Raw genomic sequence first — 21,971 nt, forward strand, 5'->3', positions numbered from 1 at the left:
GAGAATGCGGGGTGGGTAAGGAACCATTTTTTTTTCCACAGTCCTGACGCTTGTTGAGCAGTCTGTCACCCCCTCCCCCAGCCTCCTGCCTCCACCCTCCCTCCCTCTGCATTCCCCACTCTGTGCGACCCCCCTTATTCTCAACCTCGCGATCCGCCTTCCCTCCTGAGCTGCTACTGCACGCCTCGTTACAGCGTCCCCTGCTCCCGTTCGTGCCCACTCTCCGCACACAGCCCCACCCCTCATTTTGCCCCTGCTCTACTCCACCCCTGCCACATGTTTTGCACCTGCCCCGCCCCCCTTAGCCCCTCACGGTCCCCCTAGATCTCTGCCTCAGCCCTCCTGTTTTTCCACCCACTGCCCGCCTGCAGCTCCCCTGCTGCGCTGCCACCCGGGCTCCCTATTCCCACCCCACCTCCTGCCTTAGAGGCCCAGAGATTTAATTTCTTCCCCCCTGTGTTTGCAGGCTGAGGCCTCCGTAGAAGACAGCGCCTTGCTTATGCAGACCTTGATGGAGGCCATCCAGATCTCAGAGGCTCCACCTACTAACCAGGCCACCGCAGCTGCTAGTCCCCAGAGTTCACAGCCCCCAACTGCCAATGAGATGGCTGACATTCAGGTTTCAGCAGCCGCAGCTAGGCCTAAGTCAGCCTTTAACGTCCAGAATGCCACCACAAAAGGCCCAAATGGTGTCTACGATTTCTCTCAGGCTCATAATGCTAAGGAGGTGCCCAACACGCAGCCCAAGGCAGCCTTTAAGTCCCAAAATGCCACCCCAAAGGGCCCAAATGCTGCCTATGATTTTTCCCAGGCAGCAACCACTGGTGAGTTAGCTGCTACGAAGTCTGAGATGGCTTTTAAGGCCCAGAATGCCACTACTAAAGTGGGCCCAACCGCCACCTACAATTTCTCTCAGTCTCTCAATGCCAATGACATGGCCAACAACAGGCCTAAGACCCCCTTCAAGGCTTGGAATGATACCACTAAGGCCCCAACAGCTGATACCCAGACCCAGAATGTAAATCAAGCCAAAATGGCCACTTCCCATGCTGACATAGAGACCGATCCAGTTATCTCTGAACCTGACGGTGCGACTGCACAGACATCAGCAGATGGTTCCCAGGCTCAGAATCTGGAGTCCCGGACAATAATTCGGGGCAAGAGGACCCGCAAGGTGAGATCCCTGCTAGCTTCACTTTGCTTTGGGGCTCTCTCCTTTCTTCTCTGAGGGTATTCATTTGTTCTGAACAAAACAGTGTATGTAACTGTATTCAGCTAGGCTGTAGGGCATTTGAAGAGAATGTTTATTCCTGTCCTCCAAGTGTTCACAAACTGATCAGAGGTAATATATGGACACAAATAATATGTACAACCTGTATGTAATTCAGTTTACATTTTGTTAGTATCCGCCATGTGTTAAGCCTTGAGCTAAGCACATTCACACAGGTTGTCTCATTACATCTTAAAGGCACCTCCTACCAGCTCGGGATCATAGTCCCAGTTTTACAGAGAAGGAAACTTAAGTGCCAAGAGGTGACGTGACTTGAGTGATTTGTTCAGGGTGGTACAGGCAGAGCCAGTGGTGGACATAGGAAGAGGAGAAGCCTCAGGCCCCATCTTTGGGTTGCTCCTGGCCTGGTTCGGAGATGAAACTCCTGCCTGGAAGACAGTGAAAGACAAGCCCAGGACTCAGGGTGACCAATGGCTAGTGGGTCAGGCTGTCACTACAGGTGAGGGTTTAGAGGGCTTTCCTGGAATAGATAAGGTGAGGACAGAGAACCCACTAGTGATTCTGAACTTTTCTTCTCTCTGATGGTGCAGATTAATAACTTGAATGTTGAAGAGAACAGCAGTGGGGATCAGAGGTGGGCTCCACTGGCTGCAGGGACCTGGAGGTCTGCACCAGTTCCAGTGACCACTCAGAACCCACCTGGCGCACCCCCCAATGTGCTCTGGCAGACCCCATTGGCTTGGCAGAACCCCTCAGGCTGGCAAAACCAGACAGCCAGGCAGACCCCACCAGCACGTCAGAGCCCCCCAGCTAGGCAGACCCCACCAGCCTGGCAGAACCCAGTTGCTTGGCAGAACCCAGTGATCTGGCCAAACCCAGTAATCTGGCAGAACCCGGTGATCTGGCCAAACCCCATTGTCTGGCCCGGCCCTGTTGTCTGGCCAAATCCACTGGCCTGGCAGAATCCACCTGGATGGCAGACCCCACCTGGATGGCAGACCCCACCTGGCTGGCAGGGCCCTCCAGACTGGCAAGGTCCTCCTGACTGGCCGCTACCACCTGACTGGCCACTGCCACCCGATTGGCCACTTCCCACTGACTGGCCGCTACCACCTGACTGGATCCCTGCTGACTGGCCGATCCCACCTGACTGGCAGAACCTGCGCCCCTCACCTAACCTGCGCCCTTCCCCCAACTCGCGTGCCTCACAGAACCCGGGTGCTGCACAACCCCGAGATGTGGCCCTTCTTCAGGAAAGAGTAAGAGCTGTAACTCCCCAGTCACTTCTCCCCTCTCTTGCTCTTTTCTTTGTCATCCTCTCGTCTGTAATTCAGCCAGTTTTTTTGTAAGGACCATATAAGTTTAATGATTTCCTTTTTCCCTCCCAGGCAAATAAGTTGGTCAAGTACTTGATGCTTAAGGACTACACAAAGGTGCCCATCAAGCGCTCGGGTAGGCATCCAGTGTCCCCTCCCTGAGCTCTGCCCTTCCCTTCACCCCCTGTTCTATGGGCGTTCTTATGCTTGTATGACCCTTCCTCTTCGATCCCCTCCTTTCTGTGGTTGGCTCTTTCCACTCTTGAGGACCTTGGCTTTGCTACCCCCAGCAGGGTTGGCAAAGGGACTGCTGCTCTGTGGCCCCCACTCAGCTCAGATGGCTTCCTCTTCTCTCCTACAGAAATGCTGAGAGATATCATCCGTGAATACACTGATGTTTATCCAGAAATCATTGAACGCGCATGCTTTGTCCTAGAGAAGGTGAGAAGGCAGCCATGGGGGACAAGAATAATGGGGAAAGCCTTGATTTCAAAGATTCATGGGGTTCCTAATGGGAGTTTAGGGCAAGTCTCAGGGAGGGGAGTGTTGGCCTCTGGGTAGCTTATGCTAGATGTTGTAATTTCATAGTCTGTTTTCTTGCCCCCGTAGAAATTTGGGATTCAGCTGAAAGAAATTGACAAGGAAGAGCACCTGTATATTCTCATCAGTACCCCCGAGTCCCTGGCTGGCATACTGGGAACGTAAGATGGGAAAGGAGGTGGGAAATGGCCTTTCTCAGTGGTGCTTTTTTTCCGGGAGTGTCATGTAGGTCAGGGTCCAGGGTTAAGGGTCACATAGCAGGTCATGGGCAGAGCTGAGGTATAATTCTCCCCTACCTGAGGGTTATTGGGGGGGCTAGATGGGCAAGCTGGTTGGGGTCTCTCACGCAAATGGCTGCTGAAAATATATTCTTTCTGTATTCCTGTAGGACCAAAGACACACCCAAGCTCGGTCTCCTCTTGGTGATTCTGGGTGTCATCTTCATGAATGGCAACCGTGCCAGTGAGGGTGAGTGGCTGGACCTGCAGCTGGGGGTTGGCCACAGCCTGATTTCCATGCTCATTTTCCGTCCCTTGTCTCCCCTTGCCTCCCATTGCAGCTGTCCTCTGGGAGGCACTACGCAAGATGGGACTGCGTCCTGGGTATGATTGGGCTCTCTCATCTCTTTCCTGTTTGTACCATCCTTTGGCAACAGAGGATGGTCCCAGGATTGCATTAACCTGGGGATCTGGGGGGTTTGGTTTGGGGATATTCAGAGCCCAAGGATGTGACCTGGGTGGATGGGGAAACAGTTCTGAACTCTCTGCCTGTTTTCTCATCTCTGACCTCTGTTCTGGAAAGCTCCTTGGGCACGGTCATAGCCTCTGATTATAGGTTTCCTTTTTTTACTTTCAGGGTGAGACATCCCCTACTTGGAGATCTAAGGAAACTTCTCACCTATGAGTTTGTAAAGCAGAAGTAAGTGATGCTTAAGGGGCTTTTCCTGCTCCTTATGATTCTGCCTCTGTTCTGGTCAGCCTTAGAAAGCCCTTCCTGGCCAGATATAGTGGCTCATGCCTGTAATCCCAGCACTTTGGGAGGCTTAGGTGGGCACATTGTTTGAGCCCAGGAGTTCAAGACCAGCCTGGGCAACATAACGCACCCCCATGTCTACAAAAAATACAAAAATTAGCCAGGCGTGGTGACATGCACCTGTAGTCCCAGATACTTGGGAAGCTGAAGTGGGGGAGAAGCATCTGAGCCCAGGAAGTTGAGGCTGCATTGAGCCGTGATTGTGCCACTGCACTCCAACCTGGGCAACAGAATGAGACCTTGTCTCAAGAAAAAGAAAGCCCTTCTCAAGCTCATTTCTTATGCTATACCTGTGCATATGTGTTTCTGTGTATACAGAAACACCTATGTCCTCAGAAGTATTTATTGCATATATTCTTCATGGTTAAATTCTTTTTTTTTTTTTTTTTTTTTTTGAGACTGAGTCTCGCTCTATCGCCCAGGCTGGAATGCAGTGGCACAATCTCAGCTCTCTTGAACCTCTACCTCCCAGGTTCAAGCGATTCTGGTGCCTCAGGCCCCCAAGTAGCTGGGACCACAGCCCTGTGCCACAATACTCGGCTGTTTTTATATTTTTAGTAGAGATGGGGTTTCACCATGTTGGCCAGTCTGATCTCAAACTCCTGACCTCGTGATCCACCCACCTCGGCCTCCCAAAGCGCTGGGATTACAGGCACGAGCCACCACACCCGGCCAGAATTTTTCTAATTTTTCTGTATTTCTAAGTAGGTATCTTGCAAGTGAAGCCCATCCACCATCCTCAAAGCAGGCATTCCCAAGGCTGGGCCAGGCTGATGCCTTTGCCCTGCATTGTAATCATTTCAGTGGACCTCTGTGGCTCACTGACAAGATTACAAGAATCTGGAGCTAATGCTGAGGCAGAAGCTGTGAAATGAAATGTCCTTTCTGTGACCCTACACAAGCCTCGCCTGCAGCTCTAAGTGAATGCTTAGTGTACTAGTGTAGGAATTCAAGGCTTGATGATTAAGGGGTAAATATCCTGATGGTGTTCAGGAATGAGCCTGAGGGGCAGTTGCTATCTGAAATCTGATGTTAAAAAATGCAGGATTGTTTTTCATTGGTGGACTACCATTCTGCCTGTGTAGGTAGACACAAAGACTGTTTTGCTCTTTCAGATACCTAGACTACAGACGAGTGCCCAACAGCAACCCTCCTGAGTATGAGTTCCTCTGGGGCCTCCGTTCTTACCATGAGACTAGCAAGATGAAAGTGCTGAGATTCATTGCAGAGGTAACGGAGGAACCGTTCCCGCATTGATAGGTCAAGGGATGAAGTATCGCTGGCTGGGGAAGGCCCAGGGCAGGGGTGAGATCCTAGGTCTGGCACGTGGTAGGTGCCACATTGCTGGTGGTATTTGTTGTTGCTGTTACGTAAACTTAACATGTATTAGGTCTTAAAATATGTAAATATATTAGTTAATACAATTATGAGTTTGGGTTTTTTTTTTCCTAGGTTTTTAAAGTATTTCTACTTTTTCCCAACTTTACTAAAGTACAATTGACAAAAATGGTATATATTTATGGTGTACAATGTGATTTTTAAGTATTTTGTTTTTTCATTCATTTATTTTTATTTTTCCCCAAGATGGAGTTTTGCTGTGTTGCCCAGCCTAGGGTGCAGTGCTGCGATCTTGGCCACTGCAACCTCCGCCTCCCGGGTTTGAGTGATTCTTGTGCCTCAGCTCCCAAGTATCTGGGATTACAGGTGCACGCCACTATCATGCCCAGCTAATTTTAATTTTTTTTTTTAGTAGAGACAGGGTTTTGCCATGTTGGCCAGGCTGCTCTCGAACTCCTGACCTCAAGTGATCTGCCTGCCTCAGCCTCCTAAAGTGTTGGGATTACAGGCGTGAGCCACTGTACCCAGCCCATTCATTTTTTAATTGACTAATCAAAAGTATATATATTTATAGGGTACAGTATGATGTTTTCATAATGCATGTACATTGTAGAATGATGACATCAAGCTAGTTAACTCTCCATTGCCTCATGTACTTGACTTTTTTTGTGATGAGAACATGTAAGATGTACTCTCTTAGCAATTTTAAAAAGTATAATACGTTATTATTAACTATAGTCATTATGCTATACAGTAAATCTCCAGAACATATTCTTTCCTATCTAACTGAAACTTTGTACCTTTTAACCAATATCTCTCCATCCTTCCTGACCCAAGGCCCTGGAAACTACCATTCTACTCTCTGCTTCTATGAGTTAGACCTTTCTGGATTCCATGTATGAGTGAGATCATCCAGTATTTGCCTTTCTGTGACTGGCTTATTTTACTTAGCATAATGTCATCCAGCATCATCCATGTTATTGCAAATGGCAGGATTTCCTTCTTTTTAAAGGCTGAATAAGTATTCCATTGTGTATGTGTATCACATTTCCTTTATCCATTGATGGACACGTAGGTTGATTCTATATCTCGGCTATTGTAAATAGATTTTGTTTTGCTTTCTACTCCTCATCTCAGGTTCAGAAAAGAGACCCTCGTGACTGGACTGCACAGTTCATGGAGGCTGCAGATGAGGCCTTAGATGCTCTGGATGCTGCTGCAGCTGAGGCCGAAGCCCGGGCTGAAGCAAGAACCCGCATGGGAATTGGAGATGAGGCTGTGTCTGGGCCCTGGAGCTGGGATGACATTGAGTTTGAGCTGCTGACCTGGGATGAGGAAGGAGATTTTGGAGATCCCTGGTCCAGAATTCCATTTACCTTCTGGGCCAGATACCACCAGAATGCCCGCTCCAGATTTCCTCAGACCTTTGCCGGTCCCATTATTGGTCCTGGTGGCACAGCCAGTGCCAACTTTGCTGCCAACTTTGGTGCCATTGGTTTCTTCTGGGTTGAGTGAGATGCTGGGTAGGTATATCACTTTGGATTGGGCAATTAGGGTCTCTGGGGGACAGGGGGTCCATGGGATTGTATTTATGTGTATGAGCTAGGAGTCTTAGGAAACTCATTGTGGGGAGATGAGGAAAGTATGGGCAGCACTCTTTGGTATGTATATTTCTTATTATTTGATACATATCATTGATTTTTTTTTACTTTTTCTTTCTTATGTTCACAGATATTGCTATCAATTGCAATAGTGTTTCCCCTGAGTGAGGCTGAATCCTCGGATTCCTTCTAAACACAGCTATCTAGAGAGCCACATCCTACTGACTGAAAGTGGCATGCAAGATAAATTTATTTGCTGTTCCTTGTCTATTGCTTTTTTCCCCCCTTGTGTGCTGTCGAGTTTTGGTATCAGAAATAAACGTTGAAATTGCAAAGTGAATTAGATGTGCCCCTGCTTCTTTTTTTCCCCTACATTTAAGGAGCGAGCAACACGTAGGAGAGACAGGCCCTTAGCTCTAGTTTGAAGGGTAGATGAGCTTTCAGCAGGTGGAAACGTGGATAGATCCAGCTAATGGATTGGGATACAAAGGCAGGATTAATGAACGCAACGAGACCCAAGAACTAGTATAGTTTATTCAATAAATATGACTTCAGTGACTCTCATGTGATAGATATGCTGCTAGGTGTCCTGGAGTGTACTGCGAGCAGTGTAATAGTGAGAGAGGGTATAGGTACTCAGACAGTTGCATTTAAGAACACAGAGGAGACAGAACTCCAGGTGATGAGAAGGTCCAGAGAGTAGGTAGTTGAAGGGTCAGAAGGTGACTACTCTGGAGATAAGGAGTACCTGGCCTGTGATTCCAGGTGGTGTTTATACAACCCATGTGGAAAGCGAAATAACTCCAGGAGAGTGGCAGGAGTAGGAATAGAGAACACCGTGAGTTAGATGCCAGAGTCTCCTCTGTGAGAAGGAAGATATACCCCTAGCCACATTGCTCGTAAAGGGATGGGCTCCCAGGGACTCCTCCCCATCTCTGGAAATGCTGCCCAGGAGCCTGGCCTCTAGGAGGCCCTCGCAGTCTCCCACCCACACAGGACCAGGGCTGCATCATAGAGACAGAGTCTTACGGACAGTGAAGGAGGCCTTACAATGGCTTCTTCTCTCCTGCAGGGAGAAAGAGAAGCCTTTGTTACTTCAAGAACAGGAAGTACAGAGTAAGACAAAGCTCCATGCAGAGCTAGGCAGCCTTTGACTGTGACTGTGAGCAGGAACTTGGCTTGAGCTGCCGAGGTCTATGCTGGAAGCAAGGCTCTCTCACTGAGGACAAAATCAGGCCTGGGCCGTAACTTCCTTAGGTGCTTGGTGGACATGTGGACAAGGGTGGAGACAGGAGCCCCTGAGGCAGAAAAAAGCGCAAAGGCAATTTGCCCACCGGGGAAGGGTTTGGTCGTGGGTAGGGATGGTGTCCGCTGCTTCCTCAGGTTCCCGGGTGATGTCCACATTCTGAAAAGAGAGCGTGGGATTAATAGGAAGGAGACAGCAGGGTAGGGTCCCAGCCCCTCCCCCGCCTGTCGTCCTCACTGCCAGGCTCCCCTCTTTCAGCCAGGCCTGGATCCTGACCCTCAGGTAGGCCTTGGGGAAATCTCAGCCTGAGGCCTTTTTTGGCAGGAATTGCCCAGCCCTCCATCTCCAAGTGCCTGAGGGCTGGGCTGTAGTTCCTGCATTTCCGGGTGCTGGTTGCTCTGCCTGTTGGTGCAAAACACCCAGGCTTGGTGGGGGTGGGACAGCCTTTCTTTGGAGAAGGTGCTTTCACCATGTGCTGTGTCCACAGCCAGCTTGGGCAACGGAGTCCTCCACTTACCTCAGGCTTCTCCCGGTGTGTGTTCACGGCCTCCACATTCAGGTAGATGGATTCCACCTTGCAGCCTTGGAAAAGAACAATCCATCTGTCCATAAGCCCCCGAGGTAGGCACAGGTCTCCCCTCAGGTGTCACCTCCCCCCATCACCACCCACACCCCCAGCTTCATACTGCATACGGATTGTCACTCGCCTGCAGGGAGGGGAACTTAGACAGCTGTGTGATGTGTGCGGAAGACACCAGGCCTAGGAAGCGGCCGACAGGGCATCCTGTCACCTCTGCCCCTAACAGTCTTAGTTCTCCGAGCTTCAGCTGCACATTTGTAAATGGGGATGGAGATGACAGATGAAGTCTGTGGCTGCCCAGAGCTCTTGTGGTCCACAAGGCAGCAATCTCATCTACGTAATATCGATGTAGCTCTGTGGATCCTCTAAGCTGTGTTAGGTGCTGAAGAGACCTGGGACCATTGCCTTGGACAGTCAGTGCCAGGCGAAGTTTATCCGGAGGACAATGTGGTTGTGGCAACACCAGGAGTGTGGAAGACAACAAGGGAGTTCTAGGGAACCTGAAGACAGAGGAGGGTGCATCACTGGGACTTGGGGCTGACAGAGGAGGCCTAATGCCTATGGAAGCTCCCGAAGCTTCATCCCTGTGGGCTGCACCTTACTCCAGCCTTCAGTAGGCCATCTGCCCTGTTCACACCCCAGAATAGGTTTAATTCTGTCCCTTCCCTGCTCCTGAAATTCTTGTGTAAGTTGCACTATTGGCAAAATCAGGACAAAAATCTTTAGATTTAGATTAGCCAGCAATATTATATTAATGTTAGTGGCCTTATTTTGATTATACTACTTTTTTCGTAAGAGAGTATCTTTGTAATTTAGTCTCCAAATATCGATAAAAGTGCATGTGCAAGAGAAGGATGGAGAGGGAAAAGACAGGGAGGGTAAAACGTGGAAAAATGATAACCCAAGAATCTAGGTTAAGTGGACACGGGAACCTTTTTTATTAGTTTTGCAAAATTTTCTGTAAGTCTTCAATTACATCAGAATAAGAATTTAAATGTCAAAAGTATTCTTATTTTAACAGATATTCACTGAGGTTCAACTGGCTGGCACCTACTACACACACTTCTTGACACTGCACCCTTCAAGCAAAGGTCACTGTGTAACATGAGGCCGTTGTTCTTCCAAAGCAAGAAAATCTAAAGTCTCGGAAGTCGTTGCATGCAGATCCGAATCCAAAAACATAATGCTTCATCCTAATTTAGCAGGGATTTTGTTTTGTTTTGTATTTTTTTTATTGCATTTTAGGTTTTGGGGTACATGTGATGAACATGCAAGATTGTTGCATAGGTACACACATGGCAGTGTGGTTTGCTGCCTTCCGTCCCCTCACCTGTATCTGTCATTTCTCCCCATGCTATCTCTTCCCACCTCCCCACCCCCCACCCCTCCCCCATTTCCCCCCAATGGACCCCAGTGTGTAGTGCTCCCCTCCCTGTGTCCGTGTGTTCTCATTGTTCAACACCCGCCTATGAGTGAGAATATACGGTGTTTGATTTTCTGCTCTTGTGTCAGTTTGCTGAGAATGATGGTTTCCAGGTTCATCCATGTCCCTACAAAGGACGTGAACTCATCGTTTTTGATGGCTGCGTAATATTCCATGGTGTATATGTACCACATTTTCCCTATCCAGTCTATCATCGTTGGGCATTTGGGTTGGTTCCAGGTCTTTGCTATTGCAAACAGTGCTGCAATGAACATTCGTGATTTTGAATAAGGACATTTGGGAACATATCTTAAAAAAGAGGTCTGGGAAGTGGTATATGGACTTCTTGGGATTGATCCAGAGCATAAAACAGCGTGAAATGTGAATTCTCATCAATAAACTCTCAGTAATCAGGGGAGCAGTATGACCTACTCATTGGGGGTCAAAAAGACTCTTTTCTCAGCTATCCCTGCACTTGCTCGATGGGCACTTGTACAAAGTGATCATGGTGGCATGAATAGAGCCTATGAACGGCTTCAGCAAAACACTCACAAAGGCTGATATGACTACCTCTACTGATGAGTGCCCAACTTTCGAACACTATCCTGAATTTCTGATATTTACCAATCCAAAGAGGACCAGCCCAGTACCTGGCAGCAAATTAATTACATTGGGCCCATTACACTGTGGAGGGGTATGTTGGCTTTATGATTTGTTGGCAATAAGTGAATATTCTACGTATGGATTTGCCTTCCCTACACACAATATTTCTGTCGTACCACCACCTGTGATCCTACAGACTGCCTCATTCACTGTTGTGAAATTTCAGTGTGGAATGACAAAAAAAAAAAAAAGAATGTGTATACGTTAGCCAAATGAACTGTGGTGAATATTTGTCTTGTTGGTGTCCGAGTGGTGCCCGGTTTCCTTTTAGGATAGTACAGTTTCCAATTGTAGTAAATAGAATTTTAGGATGGCCCACAAGATCCCCATCCTCTGGTGTACATAGACTTTTTGTACTGTTTTACTTAGTAAAACACTAATCTAGATGCTGTTGTGAAAGGATTTTGCACATGTAATTAAAATCCAAAATCAGCTGACCTTAAAATTAGGTGGGCCTGACCTGCTCAAGTAAGACTTTAGAGGGTACTGCACTCATCTTGGCAACAGAGATTTGAAGATTGAGAGGGATTTATGCGTGGAAATTCTCCATTCCTGGATTTGAAGATGGAGATGCTACATGGCAAAGAATATGAGTGGCCTTTATAAATTTAACGAGGCCTGCACCTGATAGCCAGCAAAGAAATGAGGACCTCAGACTTATAGCTGCAAGTATAGGGATTCTTCCAATAATCTGAATGAGACTGGAAGGCTCCAGAAAGAAATGCAGCCCTGCTGACACCTTGATTTCCATCTTGCCTGAACAGAGAACCTAGCCACGCCATGCCACGTCTTCCGACCTATAATAACTTGGAGATAATAAATAAATGTTGTTTTAGCCGCTCGGTCTGTGGTTGTTTGCTATGCATTAATAGAAAGCCGATATGTAGTCTTTGGGGAATGACATGTCTAGTTGGTTTCCTCCCCCTATTGACAAGGAGTAAATCACATTATTCCTCTTTGTTCCAATATTGCCAAGGGACAGGCACGCAATCTATTCTTAGTCAATAACATGCCTTCTCCTTGGACTTTGAAACTTAAGTGATTAACACAGGAGTGAAAAAAAGACTTACGTGATTTTTATCCCCAGAGCAGCATCCTCATCAGACTATTACTGTCTGTGTTTCATGCTCCTATCCCTGTCTCAAGTTACTTTCTCCAGTCTCCCTCAAGTTCTGTGAGCCTCTGATACCTGTCTAACAAAATCCATTTGATTTACATTAGTAAGAAAAAATCCTTATTGATTGTGACCAATCATGTGGTGAGGCCAGTTTGCACCAGCTTGAGAGAGTGTATTGTATGCACTTCGTCCCACCTTTGCCTTCAGTGAAATTGGCCATGGGGGCATTATTAACTCTGTGAAAAATGGCAGACTACCAATCGGGAACTTCTAAAATCAGAGAACCAGTTATTAACCATTTACCAGCACATCATTGCTTGCAAACAAAATTTTAAGTAATGGAATACATAGATTACAAAAGGGCTGGACACTGTGAAGCTCGAGGAGGGCAAAGCAACAGGGTATTGTGGAAAGAACTTGTGTTTCACCATCAGAGAATCCTGGATTCGAATCCCACATTTCTTCAGTGGTGTGACTTTGAGCAAGTGTCTTTGCCTCTCTGAGTCTTAGTTTACTCATCTATGAAAGTAGATGAGGAAATACACTATTTGGCAAAAACTAAATTTTCATGCACTCCCCTACATTTTCCAGCCAACTTTCGTGATGTGTTGGGGTCATATGACTATTTCTGGCCAGTGTACAGAAGTGATAGAAGTGATATGTGCACTTCCAGGACTAGATACTTAAAAGCCCAAATATCTTCAAAATAATGTGTGCCCAGTAGAGTCCTGGGGTAGGTATCCTGAATGGTTGGCTGGATATGGTGGAGGTGAGACTGGTGCAATAGGGTGATGGGCAAGAACTGGGATGGCCTCTGAATCTGGAGCCCGGCCTCAATCTTCCCTGTCTTTGACAGAGCACTATGCTGCAAAAGGGCTCACATGTGGGAGTTGATTTTTAATAAGTTTGATTTGGTGTGGAGAGGGGCAGGGGAATGATGTAGACAGACTGGATTGGAGGGCCCAGAGAGGATCAGAAGAACAAGTGTAGACTGAGGCCAGATTGAAGAAAAGCCTCAAAAACAAGCTTGGGCAGGTTCCACTTTGTCTTCGGGGCATTAGTCAGCCATGTGCACAATGTCAATTTTTTTCATTGACTACTTTTAGTATCCATTGATTACTCTTCTCCCATTTAATTATTACCAGGTTTATTGTGCAAAGATAACTTTCTATTTCTATCATTCTTTATTTTCCAGCTTTGTTGAGGTACAATTGACAAACATTGTATATATATACAGGGGACAATATGTTGTTTTGTCTTGTTTTTGAAATAGTATTTCGCTCTGTCATCCAGGCTGGAGTGCAGCGGTGCGATCACAGCTTACTGCAGCTTCAACCTCCCAAGCTCAAGTGATATACCTCATATAAACAGAATTACATGATATACCTCATAAACAGAATTATATAGTATTTGTCTTTCTGTAACTGGTTTATTTTAGTTAGCATAATGTCTTCAAGATTCATTCATGTTGCAGCAAGTGGCTAATAAAAGTCCATTGTTTTTCAAATCTGAATAATAATCACATTTTGTTTATCCATTCATCTGTCAATAGATATTTGGAATGCTTCCACCTGTTAGCTATTGTGAATAGTGTTGCTATGAACATGGATGTGCATATATGTCTTTAAGACCCCGATTTCAATTCTTTTGGGTATATACTCGGAAGCAGAAATACTGAAACATATGGTAGTTCTATTTTTAAGTTTTTGGGGAACCACCATACTATTATCCATAGTAGTTGCACCATTTTACACTCCCGCCAGCAGTGCACAAGGGTTCCAATTTCTCTGCATCCCCAGTGACACTTCTTTTCTCTTTTGATAGCAGCCATCATACTTGGTGTGAAGTGATATCTAATTGTGGTTTTGATTTGCATTTGTCTGATGATCAGCAATGTGTAGCATCTTCCAATATGCTTGCTGACCAGTTGCATATCATCTTCAGAGAAATGTCTGTCTTTCGCCCGTTTTACAATTGGGTTACTTGTGTTTTCCTTTTAAGAGATAGGGTCTCACTCTGTCACCAAGGCTGGAGTGCAGTAGTGCAATCATAGCTCACTGTAGCCTCGACCTCCTGGGCTCCAGTGATCCTTCCACCTAAGCCTCCTGAAGAGTGAGTACTACAGGTGAATGCCACGGTGCTTGGCTAATTGATTTTTTTTTTTTTTTTTTTTTTTTTTTAGAAACAGGTTCTCACTATTTTTCCCAGGCTGGTCTTGAACTCCTCACCTCAAGTGATCCTCACACCTCTGCCTACCAGAGTCCTGGGGTTACAGGCATGAACTGCTGTGCCAAGTCAATTATTTGATTTTTTTAAATTGTTGAGCAGTATAATTTTTTTTGTATATTCTGTTTATTAATCCCTTCTTAGGTATATAATTTACAAATACCTTCTCCCATTCTGTATGTTGCCTTTTCACTGTGTTGACTTTGTCCTTTGATACACAAAAGTGTTTAAGTTTGATGCAGTCCCATTTGTCTATTTTTGCGTTTGGTGTCATAACCAGAAATTCTTTGCCAAATCCAGCATTATGAAGATTTTCTCCTATCCTTACTTCTAGGAGTTTAAAAATTTTAAGTCTAACATTTAAATCTTTAAACTATTTTAAATTAATTTTCTGGTGTAAAGGAGGTCCATTTTACTTTTTTACAGGTGGATGTCCAGTTTTCCCAGCACCGTGTGTGGAAGATTGTCCTTTCCCCATTGAGTAATCTTGGCACCCTTGTCAAAGATCGTTTAACTACATATATGAGATTTATTCCTGTCACTATTCTATTTCATTGGTCTATATGTCTATCTTTATGCCAGTACCACATATATATGTATATACATATATACACAGATATATGTATATTTTATGGTTTTCAGTGTATACATCTTTTTGCTACCTTGATTAGGTTTATTCCTAAGTATTTTATTCTTTTTAATTGTTTTGAAAATTGAATTGTTTTCTCAATTTTCTTTTTGAATTGTTCATTGTTACTGTATAAAAATACAATTTATTTTTGTGTATTGATTTTGTATCCTGCAAGTTTCCTGGATTTATTAGTACTAACAGTTTTTTTTTTTTTAAATTATACTTTAAGTTTTGGGGTATGTGTGCAGAATGTGCAGGTCTGTTACATAGGTATACATGTGCCATGGTGATTTGCTGCGTCCATCACTCCATCATCTACATTAGGTATTTCTCCTAATGCTATCCCTCCCCTAGTCCCCCACCCCCTCTCAGGCCATGGTGTGTGATGTTCCCCTCCCTGTGTCCATGTGTTCTCATTGTTCAACTCCCACTTATGAGTGAAAACATGTGGTGTTTTGTTTTCTGTTCTTGTGTTAGTTTGCTAACAATATTGGTTTCCAGCTTTATCCATGTCCCTGTGAAGGACACAAACTCATCCTTTTTTATGGCTGCATAGCATTCCATGGTGTATATGTGCCACAGTTTCTTTATCCAGTCTATCGTTGATGGGAATTTGGGTTGGTTCCAATTTTTTCCTTTTGTGAACAGTGCCACAATAAACATACATGTGCATGTGTCTTTGTAATAGAATGATTTGTACTCCTCTGGGTATATACCCAGTAATAGGATTGCTGGGTCAAATGGTATTTCTGGTTCTAGATCCTTGAGGAAGCACCACACTGTCTTCCAAAATGGTTGAACTAATTTGCACTCCTACCAACAGTGTAAAAGTGTTCCTATTTCTCCACATCCTCTCTAGCATCTGTTGTCTCTTGACTCCTGATGATCACCATTCTAACTGGAGTGAGATGGTATCTCATTGTGGTTTTGATTTGCATTTCTCTAATGACTGTGATGATGAGCTTTTTTTCATGTTTGTTCACTCCATAAATATCTCCTTTTGAGAAGTGTCTGTTTATAACCTTCAACCACTTTTTGATGTTTTTTTTTTTTTTTTCTTGTAAATTTGTTAAAGTTCTTTGTAGATTCTGGATATTATTCCTTTGCTGGATGGGTAGATTGCAAAAATTTTCTCCCATTCTGTAGGTTGCCTCTTCACTGTGAGGACAGTTTCTTTTGCTATGCAGAAGCTCTGGAGTTTAATTAGATCCCATTTATCTATTTTGGCTCTTGTTGCCATTGCTTTTGGTATTTTAGTCATTAAGTTTTTGCTCATGCCCATGTCTTGAATGGTATTGCCTAGGTTTTCTTTTAGGGTTTTTATGGTTTTACATCTTACGTTTAGGTCTTTATGTATCTTGAGTTAACTTTTGTATAAGGTGTAAGGAAAGGATCCAGTTTTAGCTTTCTGCATATGGCTAGCTAGTTTTCCCAACACCATTTATTAAATAGGGAATCCTTTTCCCATTGCTTGTTTTTGTCAGGTTTGCCAAGGATCCGATGGTTGTAGATGTGTGACATTATTTCTGAGGCCTCTGTTCTGTTCTTTGGTCTACATATTTGCTTTGGTACCAGTACCATGCTGTTTTGATTACTATAGTCTTGTAGTATAGTTTGAAGTCAGGTAGTGTGATGCCTCCAGCTTTGTTCTTTTTGCTTAGGATTGTCTTGGCTATGCAGGCTCTTTTTTGATTCTATATGAAATTTAAAGTAGTTTTTTGCAATTCTGTGAAGAAAATCAATGGTAGCTTCCTGGGGATAGTACTGAATGTCTAAATTACTTTGAGCATTATGACCATTTTCATGATATTGATTCTTCCTAACCATGAGCATGCAATGTTTTGCCATTTGTTTGTGTCCTCTCTTATTTCCTTGAGCAGTAGTTTGTAGTTCTCCTTGAAGAGGTCCTTCGCTTCCCTTGTTAGTTGCATTCCTAGGTATTTTATTCTCTTTGTAGCAGTTGTGAATGGGAGTTCACTCATGATTTGGCTCTCTGTTTGTCTGTTATTGGTGTATAGGAATGCTTGTGATTTTTGCACATTGCTTTTGTATCCTGAGACTTTGCTTAAGTTGCTTATCAGCTTAAGGAGATTTGGGGCTGAGATGATGGGTTGGTTTAAATACACAATCACGTCATCTGTAAATAGAGACAATTTGACTTCCTCTTTTCCTAATTGAATACCCTTTATTTTTCTCTGTTGCCCAATTGTCCTGACCAGAACTTCCAATACTATGTTGAATAGGAGTGATGAGAGAGGGCATCCTTGTCTTGTGCTGGTTTTCTAAGGGAATGCTTCCAGTTTTTTCCCCATTCAGTATGATATTGGCTGTGGGTTTGCCATAAATAGCTCTTATTATTTTGAGATTCGTTCCATCGATACCTAGTTTATTGAGAGTTTTTTAGCATAAAGGGCTGTTGAATTTTGTCGAAGGCCTTCTCTGCATCAGTTGAGATAATCAAGTGGTTTTTTGTCTTTGCTTCTGTTTATTGATTTGTGTATGTTGAACCAGCCTTGCACCCCAGGGATGAAGCCGACTTGATCATGGTGAATAAACTTTGTTTGTTTGTTTGTTTGTTTGTTTGTTTTTAGATGGAGTCTCACTTTGTCACCCAGGCCGGAGTGCAGTGGCTCGATCTCGGTTCACTGCAACTTCTGCCGCCTGGGTTCAAGCGATTCTCCTGCCTCAGCCTCCTGAGTAGCTGGAAATGCGGGTGCCTGCCACTGCAACCGGCTAATTTTTGTAGTTTTTTAGTAGAGACAGGGTTTCACCACCTTGGCCAGGCTGGTCTTGAATTCCTGACCCCGTGATCCACCTGCCTCAGCCTCCCAAAGTGCTGGGATTAACTGCATGAGCCACTGTGCCCAGCCTGGATAAGCTTTTCGATGTGCTGTTGGATTTGGTTTACCAGTATTTTATTGAGGATTTTTGCATTGATGTTCATCAGGGATATTGGCCTGACATTTTCTTTTTTAGTTGTGTCTCTGCCAGGTTTTGGTATCAGTATGATGTTGGCCTCATAAAATGAATTAGGGAGGATTCCCTCTTTTTCTATTGTTTGGAATAGTTTCAGAAGGAATGGTACCAGCTCCTCTCTGTACCTCTGGTAGAATATGACTGTGAAACTGTCTGATCCTGGATTTCTTTGGTTGGTAAGTTATTAACTGCTAACTCAATTTCAGAACTTGTTATTGGTCTATTCAGGAATTCGACTTCTTCCTAGTTTAGGTGTGGGAGAGTGTCCGTGTCCAGGAATTTATCCATTTCTTCGAGATTTTCTGCTTTATTTGCTTAGAGGTGTTTATAATCTTCTCTGATGGTAGTTTGTATTTCTGTGGTATGGGTGGTGATATCCCATCTATCATTTTTTATTGCGTCTATTTGATTCTTCTCTTTTTTCTTATTAGTCTGGCTAGCGATCTATTTTGTTAATCTTTATGAAAAATCACCTAGATTCATTGATTTTTTTGAAGGGCTTTTCGTGTCTCTATGTCCTTCAGATCTTCTCTGATCTTAGTTATTTGTTGTCTTCTGCTAGCTTTTGATTGTGTTTCCTCTTGCTGCATTAGTTCTTTTAATTGTGACGTTAGGGTGTCAATTTTAGGTCTTTCCTGCTTTCTCTTTTGGGCATTTAGTGCTATAAATTTCCCTCTATATACTGTTTAAATGTGTCTCAGAACTTTTGTTATGTTGTGTCTTCGTTCTCACTGGTTTCAAAGAACATCTTTATTTCTGCTTCCATTTTGTTATTTATGCAGCAGTCATTCAGGAACAGGTTGCTCAGTTTCCATGTAGCTGGGTGGTTTTGAGTAAATTTTTCAATCCTGAGTTCTAATTTGATGGCACTGTGGTCTGAGTGAAGGGTTATTATGATTTCCATTCTTTTGCATTTGCTGCAGTGTTTTACTTCTAATTATGTGGTCAATTTTGGAATAAGTGCAATGTGGTGCTGTGAAGAATGTATATTCTGTGGATTTCAGGTGGAGAGTTCTGTAGATGTCTATTAAGTCTGCTTGGTCCAGAACTGAGTTCAAATCCTGGACATCGTTGTTAATTTTCTGTCTCATTGATCTGTGTAATATTGACAGTGGGGTGTTAAAGTCTCCCGCTATTATTGTGTGGGAGTCTCAGTCTCTTTGTAGGTCTTTAAGAATTTGCTTTATGAACCTGGGTGCTTTTTTATTGGGTGCATACATATTTAGGACAGTTAACTCTTCTCGTTGCATTGATCCCTTTACCTTCATGTAATGCCCTCTTCATCTCTTTTGATCTTTGTTGTTTTAAAATCTGTTTTATCAGAGACTAGGATTGCAACCCCTGCTTTTTTTTGCTTTCCATTTACTTGGTAAATATGTCTTCATCCCTTTATTTTGAGCCTATGTGTGTCTTTGCACTTGAGATGGGTCTCCTGAATACAGCACACCGATGAGTCTGGACTCTATCCAATTTGTCAGTCTGTATCTTGTATTTGGGGCATTTAGCCCGTTCATATTTAAGGTTAATATTGTTACATGTGAATTTGATCCTGCCATTATGATGCTAACTGGTTATTTTGCTTGTTAGTTGATGCAGTTTCTTCATAGTGTCAATGGTCTTTACAATTTGGTATGTTTTTGCAGTGGCTGCAGTGGAAAAGAACCAGTTGTTATTTTCCATGTTTAGTGCCTCCTTTAGGAGCTCTTGTAAGGCAGGTCTGGTGGTGACAAAATCTCTCAGCATTTGCTTGTCCGTAACGGATTTTATTTCTCCTTCACTTAATTTGACTGGATATGAAATTCTGGGCTAAAAATTCTTTTCTTTAAGAAAGTTGAATATTGGCCCCCACTCTCTTCTGGCTTATAGGGTTTCTGCTGAGAGATCCACTGTGAGTCTGATGGGCTTCCCTTTGTGGGTAACCTGACCTTTCTCGCTGGCTGCCCTTAGCATTTTTTCCTTTATTTCAACCCTGGTGAATCTGACTATTATGTGCCTTGGGTTGCTCTTCTCAAGGAGTATCTTTGTGGTGTTCTCTGTATTTCCTGAATACAGGTGAATAGATAATGAGATCTCTGCCTTCATGAATGGATTAATCAATTTATAGATTTATAGATTAATGGGTTAATGAATCAACGGACTAATGGGTTATCATGGGAATGGATCTGGTGGCTTTACAAGAAGAGAGAGACTTGAGTTAGCACCTTAGCATGCTCTGCCACCTCGCCATGTAATGCCCTTGTTAGATGAATAGCCTCAGAACTCTGAGCCACCTCAGGACTCTGCAGAGTACCCACCAGCAAAAGGGTTCTTACCATATATAGCCCCTTGATATTGGACTTCTCAGCATCCATAACTGTAAGAATAAATTCCTTTTAAATAAGATATCCATTTTTGGGTATTCTGTTACAAGCGACAGAAAAAAGACTAAGACAATGGCCACGTGGGATTTATCCCTGGTATGCAAGCCTGTTTTAAAGTATGCAAATCAGTCAAAGTGATACATTAACAGAATGAATGATAAAAAGCACACAAAAATCATCTCAACGTACACAGAAAAAGCATTTGACAAAGTTCAACATCCTTCCTTGATAAAAATGCTGAACAATTTTGGTATAAAAAGAAAGTTTCTCAGCAAAATAAGGGTCATTTATGAAACACCCACAATTAATATCCTAATCAGTGGGGAAAAATGAAAAGCTTTTCATCTAAGATCCAGTACAAGGTAAAGATTCCCACTCTCTCCACTTCTATTCAGTAGAGTACAGGAAGTAGTATGATGTGAATTTCTTGTAGAATTTATACATTGGCTTTTTGAAAATTCATACTACCAATCTCTTTTTTACCAAGTATTTAAACATTTTTATTTATAATTGACACATAATAATTTTGTATGTTTATGGGGTACACTGTGATGTTTCAATACATGTATACATTGTATAATGATAATTTTGAAACATTTATACATTGGGTATACATGTATAGATGTTTGGGTAATTTGCATATCCATCACCTTAAGCATCTGTCATTTCTTGTGGCCCAATCTCTTTAATTGCTATAATTACACCATTTATATTTACAATAATTATCGCTATTTTAAGGCTTAAGTATCCCATTTTGTTTTCTGTGCATCCCTCTGTTTTTTGTTTCTCTCTCTCTTTCTCTTTCTCTCTTTGTCTTCTTCCCTCTGCTTCCTGTAGGTCATATGAACATTCATTAGAATTTCACTTAGAGTGAAGTGTAGAAACACTACTTTTGATGTGTTTTTAATCTTATGTTAACACTGGTTAAGTCTTGCTATTTCAATTTGGTATAATTTATTGCTTTTGCCTTTATATTTTCCTACAGTGCTTGATTTTTATAAAGCGATGAATATATAATAAATTTGTGAAGTCATTATCCTTCCTCCTATTATATTTTGTAAATGTAGCTATACACTGTCAATGAAAAAAGGTGGCTGATTTACCCTACTATGAAAACTTGAAAATATTCAGTATTTATATACTTGTTTTTAGACTTGATTCACTTGAGAGTTGATAGGCAAAATCCTTTTTTACACATGACCTATTTTTTTTCCTATGATCGTGTTAGTTTCTACCCAAGCATTAGTGATTTAGGTCACTCGGATGGGGGCAGGTTTTTCTTACAACTCTTCTCCGGCTCAGGAAAAGCCTCCGTCTCTCAAGCTTCTTCCTCGCTGCTCCCTTAGAGGAAGAAGACCAATGTGATAGGTCAAATTCTGGAGCACTCTGAGAAGTCCCACTGTGCATTGCTAAGTGACACCCATACCTGTAAGACACATCTAAGCTCTTCTCTTTCTTATCATACTGAAGTAATGAAAAAGCTGGTACTGTAAAAGCTGGGCATTGACACATTGGCCTCTTTTTCTTCTCACTGGAAATTTTGGGCTCTGTCACTCCTGCCTACTAGGGTCAGCTGATGATAAGATTTCTGTAGAATTAAAGAGGCAAAGAGACCCTGCTTCATTCTTGTGCCTAAACCTGTGCTTTAATTCAACTTGATCTAAGGACTCTGCATTGAGGGGTCATGAGAA

The 21,971-nt window shown here is 43.5% G+C and overlaps 1 protein-coding gene across 5 annotated transcripts in view; it reads left to right on the forward strand.

The window, feature by feature from the left end:
- MAGED1 (MAGE family member D1) overlaps positions 1–7,398 on the forward strand; it is a 113,455-nt gene extending 106,057 nt beyond the window's left edge. For all 5 annotated transcript variants that reach the window (XM_003944964.3, XM_010332964.2, XM_074391746.1 and 2 more), the window contains 11 exons: positions 467–1,174; positions 1,822–2,490; positions 2,620–2,683; positions 2,909–2,988; positions 3,157–3,248; positions 3,476–3,555; positions 3,647–3,689; positions 3,943–4,005; positions 5,235–5,349; positions 6,595–6,980; positions 7,189–7,398. In XM_003944964.3, the coding sequence (XP_003945013.1) occupies positions 467–1,174; positions 1,822–2,490; positions 2,620–2,683; positions 2,909–2,988; positions 3,157–3,248; positions 3,476–3,555; positions 3,647–3,689; positions 3,943–4,005; positions 5,235–5,349; positions 6,595–6,972 (2,292 nt within the window). In that variant the 3' untranslated portion in view covers positions 6,973–6,980; positions 7,189–7,398. The remainder of the gene's footprint in view (positions 1–466; positions 1,175–1,821; positions 2,491–2,619; positions 2,684–2,908; positions 2,989–3,156; positions 3,249–3,475; positions 3,556–3,646; positions 3,690–3,942; positions 4,006–5,234; positions 5,350–6,594; positions 6,981–7,188) is intronic.
- The last annotated feature ends 14,573 nt before the right edge of the window (positions 7,399–21,971 follow it).

Source organism: Saimiri boliviensis, chromosome X, assembly GCF_048565385.1.
Source record: "Saimiri boliviensis isolate mSaiBol1 chromosome X, mSaiBol1.pri, whole genome shotgun sequence".
Classification (NCBI taxonomy): domain Eukaryota; kingdom Metazoa; phylum Chordata; class Mammalia; order Primates; family Cebidae; genus Saimiri; species Saimiri boliviensis.